Here is a 14,789-nt window from a genome sequence, read left to right on the forward strand (position 1 = left end):
CCCAAACTAAAGGGCTTCTTTCATCAGACAAATCTTCTATCAGCAAAAAGGAACTTTTGAGTCTAACCCATTTTTGCCACAATTTAAGTAAAAATAATAGACACAATCCAGCCTGGTTATGCATCCAATGAAATTCCATTAATTTCAGTGGGACAGCTAAGTATGTGCGTGTCTTTCTCCCTTTGAAATAAGCAGAGCTTAATAAAAACACTTCTCTGATTAGATTGCACCCAGTGATATAAAAATTAAGCTACATGCAGACTTGATTCTAGTTTTCAGACTATAATGTTAAATTATTTGTTACACTTATTATACACTGTCAGACAGTGGCTGGGGGCAGTTATATCCATGGTGATTGGGGCACTCCATGGCTGCCTGCCTCATTCTCCCTCCCTGTCAGTTTAGGAGCTAACTATTTTAATTCTAGCACTATCTTCAGTCATGTCAGTCTAAACTATAGCTAGCCCAAGCCACAGTTGCAAACTCTCTTTCAACTGTTATTGCAAATTAGTTTGGTGCTATGGTTGGCAAAAACACTGCTATGCAGATAATGCCAAGCGTAGTCAGTACCAAAAATGAAAAAAAAGTGCCAATGCTTCTGCAAGAGTGGAGGGACTTAGGAATCCACAAGGAACTCCCAATAGCCTAATTACCACAGATAGGTAATTGGGCAGTATTACATTTGTACCAAACCTATATCATAGAATAGTAGAGTTGGAAGGGCCTATAAGGCCATCAAGTCCAACCCCTTACTCAATGCAGGAATCCAAATCAAAGCATGTTTTACGTTTTACCATTGGAGAAACAATTCCCTTATTCAGATACCCAAGAAAACAAGAATGTATAATACTGAAACTTGCATCCCAACCAATTGTGTGTGCTAGATTAAATTTTAGAATCCTGGAATTTGTAGTTGGTTGGAAAAGGAAATTATATGGTTCACATTTCCACAGATTTCTATTTGTAAAACACCTTCAAAAATGTGATACTTGAATTATCCTCCCAAACAGTTCTCCTCTAAGGATCTATTCAGACATCTTTTTTTTTAATGGAAAGACATTATAGGAGAAGCAAGTGTTTGATCTTTTTTTCTCTCTCGTTTCCCCTTTTCCCTACTTGGAATATGTAATGTCTGATTCATTTCTCCACATTGCTTACCGATGTTGCATCCAAATTAATGCATGTATGTTTGAACAATTGCTACCTTTGGTTTATTATTGCCACTTTGATTAAAATATATCCATATTTGGCTACAGTCATAAACATACATGCTGGGCAGTAAATTCAACTTCCAAGTAAACATTTTTAGGTTTGTTGTCATTAGGAAATAGTTGTATATTATTCTATTGAAAGTTAATCACATCAGACCTTCACTCTAATAATTGTCCAGGTTCCAATTCTCCTCTGCTTCATTATTGATGTAAATTTATGTGACTCCTTCTCCAAAACTTTTACTATGTCAAAAACAATGCTTACAAAATGGATAAGCTGGTCTATTTATGTTCCAATACAGCACTCATTATTCCATCCTTTTTATTTATTTGTTTATTTAATTTATATCCCACCCTTCCTCCTAGTAGGAGCCCAGGGTGACAACCTTTTAACAGTTCAATTCCTGTGCTCAGAAGTAAGCACTTTTATGTTCAATGGGATTTGCTCCCAGGTACGTTTGTATAGAACTGCTGCCAAAAAATAGAATTTTGTCAAATTTAATGGGGCCTATCCAATTAATTTCTTGCTTGAAAAGTAAAGCTCATTTCAAAAAACCTTCAGGACATTTAAAACAAATACTTTTGTTTCTTTTTCAACTTATATTCCATAAGTTCCAGAACATTTAGAAGGATTTGTTTATTTTAGAACAATTTTTTGTCTATCTGGTATAAATAAACTTTTCCCTTTGGAAGAACAAGTAATTTATGTCTATGTCCTCAAATATAGGCATTATTACTTATTTTCACACAACATCTGTATACATTTTGAACTCTTCAGGAGTTCACCTACTCAATATGCCCACATCCTTAATTCCTCCCATGCAAGCCCTCAGGGTCAAAACACAGCGGCGCTTTTAATGCAATCAACTTGAATAGAAATAACTAAGAATTGCAAAGGGGCTGTGTAATTGAGAGCATTGTGTCTTCCTCATTTCAGCCAACCTAATTCAGTGCAAAGGATCACCAGATAGGAAGAAATAATAAATCTCCTTGACTTGCTCATATTAAGGAACTGAAGGTCTGAAATTTACATTTAAATGTTGCTAAGCAGAAACAACCAAGGAATCTTAACTAATGTACAATCAGTACGCTTGAGGTCAACGTGATTTCATCATGCCAACTTTCTATGAATTGTTTAGGATTGCTGCTCTTTTAACTTACTGAATTTTTGTCCTTGTTTTGTTCTTATTGATATGCTCTTGGGGTTTGCTCTCCATTTCTCCTGTGCAATATGGGAGAGAGGCTGCCTTCTCCCTCTTTCCAGCATAAGGGCATCTGAATGCATGAATAGGTACCGATATTACTTTTTCATCCCTATTGTAAATGTGTATGTGTTGTTCCTCAGACTGTTGTGCCTTAGAAATATTTAGTCATAATTTAAGTCTTCACAAAATTCTTTTGTGTTTTCCTATCACTGACTGTCCTCACACTTACATTCATGTCTGTTCATTTTGCCCATTTGCTGTTCTGCTAAGAGATAACTGGATATATATGTTGGAGCTACCCTTTTCAGTGGCAAAAGTTTGCTAATAACTTTGCATATGTTGCTTACCCAAATACTGTACTATGCTTTCTTTAGCTGCTGGATGTGGAAATATGCGATGTTCTGCCTCCTGCCATTTTAACTAGATAATTGCGAATGAAACTGTACAGTAGCTGTTGCCACTGCTGCTGCTGCTGCTTTTGTTGTTGTTTGCTTTTTTCATCAGGGGACTTAAAGCGCCTTACATAACCAATTCAAAACAATAGAATCAATAAAACCTAAAAACACCTCTGACAATTAAAAAAGATTAAAGCAAACACATTCAATACAAATAAAGGGCAGGTATGCAAGTCCCGCCCCACTAAAAGTGGTCTTCAAGGGCCAATGGACTGCCTTCATGTTGATTCCGACTTATGGTAACCCTATGAATAGGGTTTTCATGGTGTCTCCTGGGTGTAAAGGGCCAGCTAAAGATAACCCCCACAGTGAGTGGCTCAGGGGCTACGTGCTCTGCCGCCTATGCAGCCGTGAAGCTGCACAGTCCCAGGGAGCCCACTTGCCCCTCAGCTGGCAGTTGCAGACAAGGAAGGGGCTGGCTTGTGCAGCTGTGGCAAGCAGAGCAGGCCCTAGCCAGCTGGGGAGGACTAGCCTCAGAGGGCTATTCATAGGGTAGCCATAGGATCGACTTGAAGGCAGTCCATCCATCCATAGTAAGCAGTATTCAGAGGGGGTTTACCATTGCCTTCCTCTGAAGCTGAGAGGCAGTGACTGGCCCAAAGTCACCCAGTTCATGGCTGTGTGGGGATTCAAACCCTAGTCTTCCAGGATGTACTCCAACACCTTAACCACTATGCTACACTGGCTCTCCTCAAGGGCCAAAGGCCTGTGTAAAGAGGAAGATCTTTGCCTGGTGCTTAAAGATGAATAAAGATGGTGCCAGGTGTGCCTCCCTAGGGATAGCATTCCACAGCCAGAAGGCCACCACTGAAAGGCCTTTTATAATGACATTGGAGCTGTTCTATCATCACTCTGGAGTGAGTAGCATGTTACAATGGAGAGGTTGTCAGGAGTCAAAAGTATTGCAGTCCACTATATATTGAACTTTGAAGAAAGTGAAAAAGATTTTTCTGAGTTCATTTAGATCAGGTGTGGGGAACATTTGTCTCTCCAGATGTTGCTTAATTACAACTCTTATCATCCCTGTCCATTGGCCATACTTGCTTGATCTGATGGTAGATATAGTTCAACATCTTGAGGGCCAAAGGTTTCCTACCCCTGATTTAAATGAATGATATCCCATGCTCAGACAATTTCAGTGCTGCTCTGTAAACAGAAGGATGAGTTCAGCAGTTCACAAAATACTAAATGCAATAAGATGGGAGGAAAACTTGGTTTGAAAAGTTGGGGGGGTTGAAGGTGGTTTTATGCTTTTTTATAATGGTGTAATAAATACTCAGTAATATTCAGTGTGACGTGTAGTTGAGAGATGGATTTTGTGCTGCCCACTATGTCCACATATGGGGCAGCGTCTTTGAAAACAGGAAGAATGCAATGCATGAAACACATGTTGAAAGTAATGGAATTAATGTATTTTACATTTAAAATGTCAAATCCACTGAAAGTGGGAAGGATGGGATTCTTGCAACATCACTCAAACACTATTTTTATGGGAATAGGAAGTATGAGTTGGCAAAGGAGAGTACAGCCTAATCATAGTACTATAAAGGACCTCTACACTTCAAGAAATGTCATAAGATGGACTTCTCCTATTCCAAGCATTTCTTTGCACATGATCCAGACAGATTGGTCACATGATCATTGATTTGTTCCTTTTATTAGAGAGGAGTGTCCACACCAGTGTTCATCATCCCAGAGGCAGGTTGGACATAAAAGACAGCATTTATTTATTTATAAAAGTATTCATATACCATCCTCTCAGTGGTGTATAACAACATAAAAACTTTTCAAAGCAATATAAAACAATCATTAAAATGACTCAAAAATGCTGCTCAAAAACATTTTAAACAGCTGCATAGGCCTGTTGGCACAAAAAAGGCCATGACCGCACATGTTGAAGCCTGGACTAGATGTAGGTGCTAGAAGTGGTACTGTCTGGTCTTTGGTCTGGCTGTATGTTGCAATCACAGAAGCAGAAGGACAGTGTGGTTAGGATATCTTTTTATCAGTGCCATTAAGGGTCCACAGTGTCTCAAATTAAGCTGTGACATGAATGTAGCTTCCAGGCTACTTTAAACATTATAGGAATACCAGGTAGAAGTCTGTAAACCCATAGTAGTCCCTGCAATGTACAAAACATAACTTCTGGTTTTTGTTTTTAATCGTGAGTAAATGTTGTGGCGAGATGTGATACACACAGTCTACTGCACGATATAGACATGCACCTCCAAGTTTGTATTATGTATGAAGCTCCCTGTTACCTTGGGTGCAAGATCAACTACTTTACTGTGTTTCATACTGGCTGGAATGATTACAGTAATGCCTGAAGACATAGCAAAAACAGACATAAAAAAGAGACACTGCATCAATGGAGTTTCCTCCCGTGTCAAATAAGAGCTTCTAGGACAAGCAGGAGAATTTTCACTGTGACTACAGTGTGGGTGGGAAAGCTGGAATGTTCTTCTCCGCACACCACTGTCTTCAGATTGATTGGGGACTCCCCATCAGTTGCTATTGACAGTTAGAGAGAGAGAGAGAGAGAGAGAAATCCAACACCAAACTGCAGATTTAATGTCACATGTAGTTTAGCCCACAAAAGGAGAAGGGGAAGGACTTAGGTCTGAGTAACTAGACAAACACTGCAGGACACTTAGCTGCTTTCAGCTTCCTTTTCTTATGCATGTACCAACTCTGAAGCTGTTGTGTTGGGCGTTTGCCAACAATGACAGGGGGATTTTTCTTGTTGCCAGTGATTTTAAGTCTATAAAATATAGACTATTGTTTTTTGTCTTGCTTCCTGCTTTGAATTACTCATATCAGAACCTTTGCTGATGCCAGCCTGAGGATGAAACATGCTGGCTGTATTTAACTATTCTCTTTCCCCGTTCAGATCACCCCATGTTGTTACAGCTCTGTGAATCATGTGTTTATGTGTAGCCTTGGTAATGCAAGTCCACAGCAAGATTTATTTATTTATTTACTTGCTTGCTTGCTCGCTCTGGCATTATGGGTGTATCCCCTCCTTGTCCATGTCAATGTGGTATGTATGTTATGACAGCATAACTTGGTTGTGATGATTTTGTGCAATTTCTAATCTTCTGGTTCCTCCTTGAAGCCTTTGTCCTGTGCTTCCTTGCATGTTGTGGCTGTTAGGGGCATGTCTTGAAAACCACAGTAGTAGAACACTGTTCCTTGTGCTAATGTAGCCTCACACTGTTGAGTCCAAAATGATTATGCCATTAATTGTCTTAAGGATTTTTTAAAATTGCATAATAAAATGTTTCTTTAATATACTTAAACATATTTTACTAAATATAAACTTGAAAGTAATTTTCATCGATCTCTAGTGATTTTTTTCAGCAAAGCTTTTTAAAGACTAACTATAATTAAAAGAGAAAACATTTCTTCATTAGAAAGTGATATTTTACAATAAAACGGATAAAGTATGTAGCCTACTTTTCTTCTCAACTGATTGCCCTTATGCAATGATCTATACAATATATTCATGTTTGTAAATTCAGCAAGGGCAAGAACAAATAAAACATCTGGTAGCTTTTGTGTCATGTTTGCAATAAATGAAATGCATCAACAGGGCTATCATGAAAAGTTAAAATTACTGGTACAAAAGCCGAATAAAATTCTGTAACAGTATCACAATATTATGAAAGAAAAAAAACACACAAATACCTATTGCGAATGTGCTCAGTGAAAAAACTACAGAATGTTAAGTTGCTGCACTGCAGTGATTTTGGTAGTGAAACCTCTTGTTTAGCTATAAGAACCACCCCGACTATTTAGAAATGCTACGCAGTACTAGGGGGGTTGAAAAACTACTAACCTACTTTCATACCCTATACTCCCACTTTAAAACTATGTCTCTGTGTCTCTGCTCTTACAGGCTGTCCATACGGGCATGAGGGCATATATCTATAATAAGAGTTCTGTTATTGGCTCTCAGGCAGAGCATTCAGGGATGCGCACATACTACTTTAGTGCGGATTCTCAAGAAGATATGAATGGTTGGATTCGGGCTATGAATCAAGCTACCCTTATGCAAACACATTCATCACCAAAGAGGCAAGTTCAGAGATTTTCTTACATTTTAACTAAATGATATGTCTTTCAGATATCACTGTGTTATTTCAAAGTACCTTTTGCATTTTTTAAAAATACTCATATATTAGATCTGAATGCCATTTGGAAAAACTACATTTTAGTCATATACAGTGATCTAAGTGATGAGACGACTAAGAGCTCTGAGGCATCACATAGGATGAAATAAGTGTGCTAAGCATCCGGTATGTTTAGATAACATGCTGTCCTGCCTGGAGCGTGAATCATGGGACAGAGGCGATGCTGGAATTAATTCCTGTTTTATTAGAGTAATGGTTACATCAAAAGCAGTGCACTTCATAGACCTGTCTATGCTAACTCACTATTATCTCTACCTGAGCTACCTAGGCATGCTCTGCAGCGTGTGGAATAAGTTGACTCTGCACCCCAATCAGGGGGGCGCCTCCTTAAATAGGAAAGGTCTTCGTTCGTAATCTCTGACTCTGCCGAAGTACCACCTTCTGACCGTCCCCCTCCATGCACTATTCCCTTCCACCCCCTGGGCTTGGGCTTGTTCGGGTAGGCTTTGTGGAAGTCTCTCACCAAGTCCAACAAATCATACCCCTTCCAGTAAATTAAATATTGAAGCCGTCCCTGGTGTTTCCGCTAGTCCAACACCTGTTCCACTTCATATTCTTCCTGCCCATTCACCGTGAGGAGAGGTAGTAGCTCCACCTGCTCTCTGTGAGGATCGGGGGGGGTTCTAATGTCAGCAGAGAGCGGTGAAACATGGGATGTATTTTGAAGGTGGGAGGTAGTCTCAAGCGGAAGGCCACCGGGTTCATCTGAGCGTCCACTTCAGAGGGTCCCACCCTTTGATCGTCTAACTTATGACAGCGTCCCTGCGTCGGCAAGTGACATGTAGACAGCCACACTATGTTCCCCACTTGGATCGGAGGACCCTCCTGCCGATGCTGATCCGCAGCCTTCTTATAGTCCTTCTTGGTCCTCTCTAACTGTTATTTCAACATATGCTGCATAGCCTGAAGCTCTTGTACAAAATCCTCCACAGCTGGAACGGATGGGCTGGCTCAGGGGGTGGCAAAAGCTCGAGGGTGATATGCCAGATTGGCGAAAAATGGGGTCTGTTGTGTAGTTGTGTGTACGGCGTTGTTATAAGCAAACTCCGCTAGGGGCAAGAAGCGTACCCAGTTATCCTGCTCGTAGTTGACATAGCAATGTAGATACTGTTCTAGCATGGCATTAACTCTTTCCGTTTGCCCGTCTGTCTGTGGGTGATGGGACAATGAAAGTCTCAGTTCACTCCGCAGGATTTGCCACATTGCTCACCAGAAACGTACCGTGAACTGTGTCCCTCAATCGGAGACCAAAACGTCTGGGAGCCCATGCAACCGGTACACATGTTGCATATACAAACAGGCCGTATCTTGAGCATTTGGGAGTCCCACGCCCGGAATGAAATGCGCCATTTTCGTGAATGTATCCACTACTACCAGCACTGTTGTTTTCCCTTGCAGAGTAGGGAGATCAGTGGCAAAGTCCATGGTGACCATGTGCCAGGGTCCTTGGGGGGTCGGGAGTGGCTCTAATAGCCCGACGTGTTGGCCAGTGGCATGTTTGGCCCGAGCACAGGTAGGACAGGATCGGACATAATGTTCCACTTCTCACTTCATCCGAGGCCACCAGAACTCCCTGGTGACTGCTTGTAAAGTTTTGTAGACTCCAAAATGTCCCACTACAGGGGAGTAGTGACACTGATGCAACACCTTGGCTCTCATCTCTCTGGGAGGCACATACATGGCGTTGTGGTGATACAGCACCCCTTCCTTCAGTGCAAAGTCCTCTTTATCCCTGAGTGGGGGTGTCGCCAACTTGGAGCTTTTCTCTTTGGTGAATGTGTCCTGCTGTTGTGCCACCCGCAGATCTGTCACCCAGGATGCTTGTCATGCTCCTGCTACTATCTTCTCTGGGGGTATAATCAGCTGCAGCAGTCTTGGGATCGGTTCTTCTAAGTATTCCGGCTTGCAGGACAATGCGTCTGCTCGCTTGTTCTGTGCTTGAGGGATGTAGCGAATTTTGAAATGAAAGCGAGTGAAGAACTGAGCTCAGTGCACCTGTCTTTGGTGCAGCTTGCGGTTGGTATGAAGGCTCTCCAGATTCCGGTGATCGGTGCGCACCTCGATCTCGTGCTGAGCTCCTTCCAGGGGAAGTCTCAAAGGCATCCCGGATGGCTAGCAACTCCTTTTCCCACATGGTGTAGTTTTGCTCTGAACTTGTCAACTTCTGTGAGAAGTAGGCACAGGGTCTTAACACCCCCTTTTAGTGCTGGTTGTAAAAGCACAGCTCCGATGGCTATGTCCGACGCATCTGTCTCAACCACAAAGGGGCGTGTGGGATCTGCATGTTGTAATATGGGTTCTGAGGCAAACGGCCCCTTCAACTCTTCAAATGCTCTTCATGTGGCTTCCGTCCAGCAAAAGGGCCCCGGACTCTTCAAACAGTCCATGAGGGGCGCTGTCTTGTCAGAGTAATTCACGATGAACCGGTGGTAGTAGTTGGCAAACCTCAGGAAACACTGTAGACCCTTCTTGGTTCTGGCAGGTTGCCACATGAGAACGCAGTAGACCTTGCCCGGATCCATTTCTACTCCAGCTGGCAAAATGCAATATCCCAAAAAGTCCAGTGTGGTCAAGTCGAACCCACACTTCTCCAACTTGGCATAGAGACGATGTTCCCAGAAGCATCGCAACACTGCCCTCACATGTTCTTCGTGATCCTCTTGGGAGTCCAAATATATCAGAATATCATCCAAATACATGATCATGAATCGATCCAAATAGTCCCTAAAAATGTCATTCATGAAGTTTTAGAAGACCCCTGGAAAATTGGATAATCCGAAAGGCATCACCAGGTACTCAAACTGTCCATAGCACGTCTCGAATGTGGTCTTCCACTCGTCCCCCTCCTTTATTCGCACCAGATTGTAAGCCCTCCTCAAATCCAGCGTGGTATAGATCTTGGCAGACCGCAACTGCTCCAGCATCTCCGTGATGAGTGGTAGGGGGTAGCTGTTGGGGATGGTGATTTGATTCAACACCCGGTAGTCATTATATGGGCGTAATTCCCTGTTCTTTTTCTTAATGAAGAGCAAGGGTGCTCCTGCCGGGGACTGAGATGGTCGAATGAACCGTCTCTTCAGGTTTGTGTCCAGAAATTCCCTCAGCGCCACCAGCTCTAGCTCCAACAGGGAATAGATCCTCCTGGATGGGATGTGCACCCCTGGGATCTGGTTGATGGTGCAGTCGTATGGGTGGTGATGGGGCAATTGGTCAGCTTCATTTTTGTCAAACACATCTCGGTACTGTTCATATTTCTTGAGCAAAGGAGTCCCCTCTTGCTGAACCACTCCAGCCACGACATCAGGGTCAGGCTTCTTTCTAGGCTGGCAGTGCTGATGGCAATATTTCAAGGTGAACACCACCACCTTTTTGTCCCAGAAAATTGTCGGGTTGTGCTGAACCAGACATGGCATCCCCAGCACCACAGGGAAATGGGGCAAGGATGCCACATAGAACGAGTTTCTCCACATGCCCCGGGATCTCCATCCCTAGTGTCTCCATCACCCTGGCCACAGTTCCAGACTTTGGGGCGGCCCATCAATAGTCTTGATGGACAAGGGTTGTGCGAGCATCTGAAGGGGTATACCATGCTCATGGGCAAAGTCCCTGTCCATGAAACTTGACGAAGCTCCACTGTCAATCATGGTGTTGGCTGGGAAACTCTGTCCAGTAGGCAGTCAAACCACATGAGTAGAGTGGCTTGCGACGGAAGGGGCTGCTGCTGAGGCTGCTTCATTGACTCAGCTCTCAACTCTTTGCCCTCTACAAGAGCTGGGGTCTGGAGTTTTCCGGCATCAGGGCTTTTTTTGTTTTGGAAGGGCATCATCGGGCCAGATGCCCCCCCTTTCCACAGTATAGACATAGCCCCTTCCTCCTGCGCTTCTCCTCCTCCGACAAAAATGGTTGAGCCCTGCCGATTTGCATGGGCTCCACCCCGATGAGGTCGAGGTTCCCACGCTCGGAGGATAGAGGACGTGGGGGAGAGGTAGTGGTGCCTGGGAACAGATCGACTCCACTTTGCGCTCCAAACGACGGCCCTCGAGACAAGTGTCAATCTGTAAACACAACTGGATCAACTCCGACAAAGTCCTGTGTGTGTCTGTGTGTGTGCACCAACTCACCCAGCACCTTTGAACTCAGACCATTCCGATACAAGTACATCAGTGCCGGGTCGTTGTATTTGGTCTCTTGGGCTAAGACACAGAAGGTATTCATGTAGACCCCCACGGATCCCTTCCCTTGTTTCAGAATTCCTAGCTGGCAGGCGACCGTCTCCTTCCATTGAGGATCACGGAACATTTCGTTCGTGAAGGCGGTGTATTGGCCCAGGACGGGGTCGTTTCTGATCAAGTATGGGGTGGCCCATTTGGCGGCCTCCCCTTCCAGAAGACTGATGGTGAACGCCACCTTCGAGTCGTCAGTTGGGAACTCGGCTTGACATATGCGTATTCATAGTTTACACTGGGCAAGGAATGTGGCAAACTGGTCACTCTAGCCACCATAACGGGAGGGTATCCCCACGGGAGACTTGATTCTGGCGGGCGGCGCAGCCTCCCTGGGTGATTTGGGCTTGAAGGTTCTGGGTTGTAAGTTCTGGGTCACGGCTTGGAGGTTCTGGAGCTCGGCATACAAGGCTTCGATGGTCACAGAGATTCCCCCTCCGCCGCTGGTGCTAGTCTCCATGTTGTCAGTCATGGAAGTGTCAGGGATAAGAGATGGTGGCTGAGTCAAGCTGTCCTGCCTAGAGCGCGAATCACAGGACGGAGGTGAGGTTGGAATTAATTCCTGTTTTATTAGAGTAACGGTTACATCAAAAGCTTTGCGCTTCATAGACCTGTCTATGCTAACTCACTAATGTCTCTACCTGAGCTACCTAGGCATGCTCTGCAGCGTGTGGAATAAGTTGACTCAGCACCCCAATCCAGGATGCCGCCTTATTTATTTATTTATTTTATTATTTTATTATTTTATTATTTATTTATTTATTAAATTTATTAGTCGCCCATCTGGCTGGTTCTCCAGCCACTCTGGGTGACGCACATCATAAAACATACAATTCACATTAAAACCTTAAAATTCCAACAGTAACACTAAAACCTAAACCTAACCTTAAATAGGAAAGGTCTTCGCTTGTAATCTCTGACTCCTCCGAAGTACCACCTTCTGACCGTCCTGCTTCTTGCATTGTCTCGCATGGGTGAGGGGGGACGATCCTCCAGCTGTACATCTGACAGCACAGGCTCACTAGGTGCCGACTTGACCTCATAGGGTGGGGAGCAGGTTGGCGGTGAAGCATTTGAAGTGCCAGGTGGGGAATCCCAGGGGGGTGGAGTTGGTGCACATGCGCGAGGTTGCTTTCCCAGCATTTGTAGACGGAGCAGGATCTGCGTTGGCGGGAGGGTTGTCCATGGGAACTTGTGGGCTGTTGCCATCTCCCCCTCCCTCAATGCCCTCAAATGCCTCGTCCTTCTCTGACACCTCTCCCTGGTCTATCTGGGGGAGCTGGGGCTCAACACATACTAATGCTGCAACATAAGCATTGTCACTGGGTGGGAAGGAGGGAATGCAAAACTAACTCAAGACCCTTTCCCTATTGCCAGCCCCTATGTAATACCAGCTTGAAAACAGACTTCAAACCTGTGGAGTCTCAGCACCAATCAGCTGATGGGCACTGAGAGGCATCCTTTTAAAGTTTATTTGCAAGTACTTTGTATTGAAACCACTTGCAACTGGACTTTACAGATGAACCCCTTTCAAGTTGTCACCTAATGTCATAATGACATCATAAAGTTGGCCTGCAGTGGGTGGGGGAAGCAAAGATCTGGTACTCCACCCCTGGTGTATTGAATTGGAAATTAATCATAAGTTGGTGAAGGCTGGAAAAGAATTTGGTCATGTTATAGAAGTTGGCATAATCAATAGTATGGAAACTGCATAAACAAATGTTAAACTAGGGGCTGTGCCCCTGCATGCTTTGTGTGCCAGCCCCCTCCCCAGAGCCATGGGCTTCCCAAGTACTCACACATGGACTACAGACTCCCAACTCCCAAACATAATCACATACACACACATGAGAGACTCCCAGGCACTCCCAAACACACACACACCTAGGCAGCTCCCAAAGCCTCGCTTGCCTGCCCTCCTGCCACTGTGCCCCATTCCCATGTATGACAGCATATTGGCTTACAAAAATGTTATATGCAAAGTCATCTTAAAATATTAAAGTATTCTTATTGCATACTTTGAATATTTAATTGATACAAGAAATGTAGAATACATAGGAAGCTGCCTCATGCTGTCAGGACATTAGTCCATCTCTAGGGTTTTAGGAAGGTGTCTCTTCCAGCCCTACTTGGAGATGCTGGGGATTAAACCAGGAACCTTCTGCATGCAAAGCAGATGCTGTACCACTGAACTGTGATCCTTCTTTGTAGAAGGAGGTGGGGAAAAACTGCAGGAGGCCGCATTCATACTTCACTTCCTCCCTGCACACATCAAAGGAATATATTGTGTGCTAATACTCCTGCATGTGGTAAGAGAGCTACTTCTTCAACCAGGTTACAACAACAGGAGTTTTTTGGAGTACATTAGAAAATATGACCCAGATTCCATTCCATTTCCATTTGTTACCCAAATAAAATGAAGTACTGACTTTTAGTGTGTTTCCTCCCTTAGAGAAACAAGAAACCCAGATCAGCAAGCTGTTCCTCAAGCTAACCATGTGGATGCCTGCAAAGAATGTGCAAAGTTAGATTCTGCTGATGCAAAAGGAAGCTATAGAAAATCACCTGAAGCCTCTGCATATGATAAGCGTGAAGAGATGAGAAAAGCAATTAAGGATGAGCATTATGCTGTCAGGAAGTACACTGTGGAATCAAAAAGGAAGAAATCTAAACATCCATCGATAGCGGAGGTTGGCACATTGAATCCAGAGTCAAGTCTGTCTCAGTCCCAAACAGCTCAGCCTATTGAGAAGAATGGAATGCTTTCCAATTCACTAAATACAAGTACTGTCCTAGTAGAGCAGAATGGTATCAATTTATATAAACGATTTGTTTCCAGACCAACTCCTAATAAGCAGACACAAAGGAAAAACAATATGGCTCATATAGAGCACTGGGTAAAAGTCCAAAAAGGAGATGCAAAAAGGTTAGTAATATGCTGTCTGTTTTATTGCTTTAAAACAGGGATTGCTACTTTTTCAGGGTGGGGAGCTAGAAAAGACCCTGCCAATTTTGGTGGCACCAACTGTCAAAAGAAAATAATCAAAGTAGATACAATGCTGGGATAGACAGCATTGTGCCCAGATGTGAATGTAAATTGCTCCATCCCCAGTCCTCAGACTGATCATTTGATGAGCAGGAAGGGATGACAACCCCTCCTCCTTGCCTGATTTGCATGGATCAGCTAAGAGGAAGTTCTTTGTGCTTGTATATGTGCATGCATTCTGTGGCTGGGTGTGCATGCATGTGAGAGGTTTAGGTGGCCACATCCACTATTTGCATGTAGCCAGTGGAAGCCTAGCCAAGAATGAATGTGGCCCTTGGATCATAAAAGGTTAGTCACCACTGCTTTAAACTGATACTTTTGAAACCCATCCTCCCCCAACATGTTAGAGATCATTAGGAAATGGATTGAAAATACAACTACCAAAATCATAATGCTGTTATACAAATCTATGGTGTGACTGCACTTGGAATACTGAGCATGGTTCTGGTGGCCTCA

At 43.6% G+C, this 14,789-nt stretch overlaps 1 protein-coding gene across 7 annotated transcripts in view; it reads left to right on the top strand.

The window, feature by feature from the left end:
- The window catches only part of PLEKHA7 (pleckstrin homology domain containing A7), a 326,893-nt gene that overhangs the window by 188,471 nt on the left and 123,633 nt on the right, over window positions 1-14,789 (top strand). For 6 of the 7 annotated variants that reach the window (XM_061610260.1, XM_061610258.1, XM_061610264.1 and 3 more), the window contains 2 exons: window positions 6,770-6,948; window positions 13,740-14,213. In XM_061610260.1, the coding sequence (XP_061466244.1) occupies window positions 6,770-6,948; window positions 13,740-14,213 (653 nt within the window). The remainder of the gene's footprint in view (window positions 1-6,769; window positions 6,949-13,739; window positions 14,214-14,789) is intronic. The other variant, XM_061610259.1, reaches the window with a different exon arrangement.

The sequence above is a fragment of the Rhineura floridana genome, chromosome 2 (genome assembly GCF_030035675.1).
Source record: "Rhineura floridana isolate rRhiFlo1 chromosome 2, rRhiFlo1.hap2, whole genome shotgun sequence".
Lineage (NCBI taxonomy): Eukaryota > Metazoa > Chordata > Lepidosauria > Squamata > Rhineuridae > Rhineura > Rhineura floridana.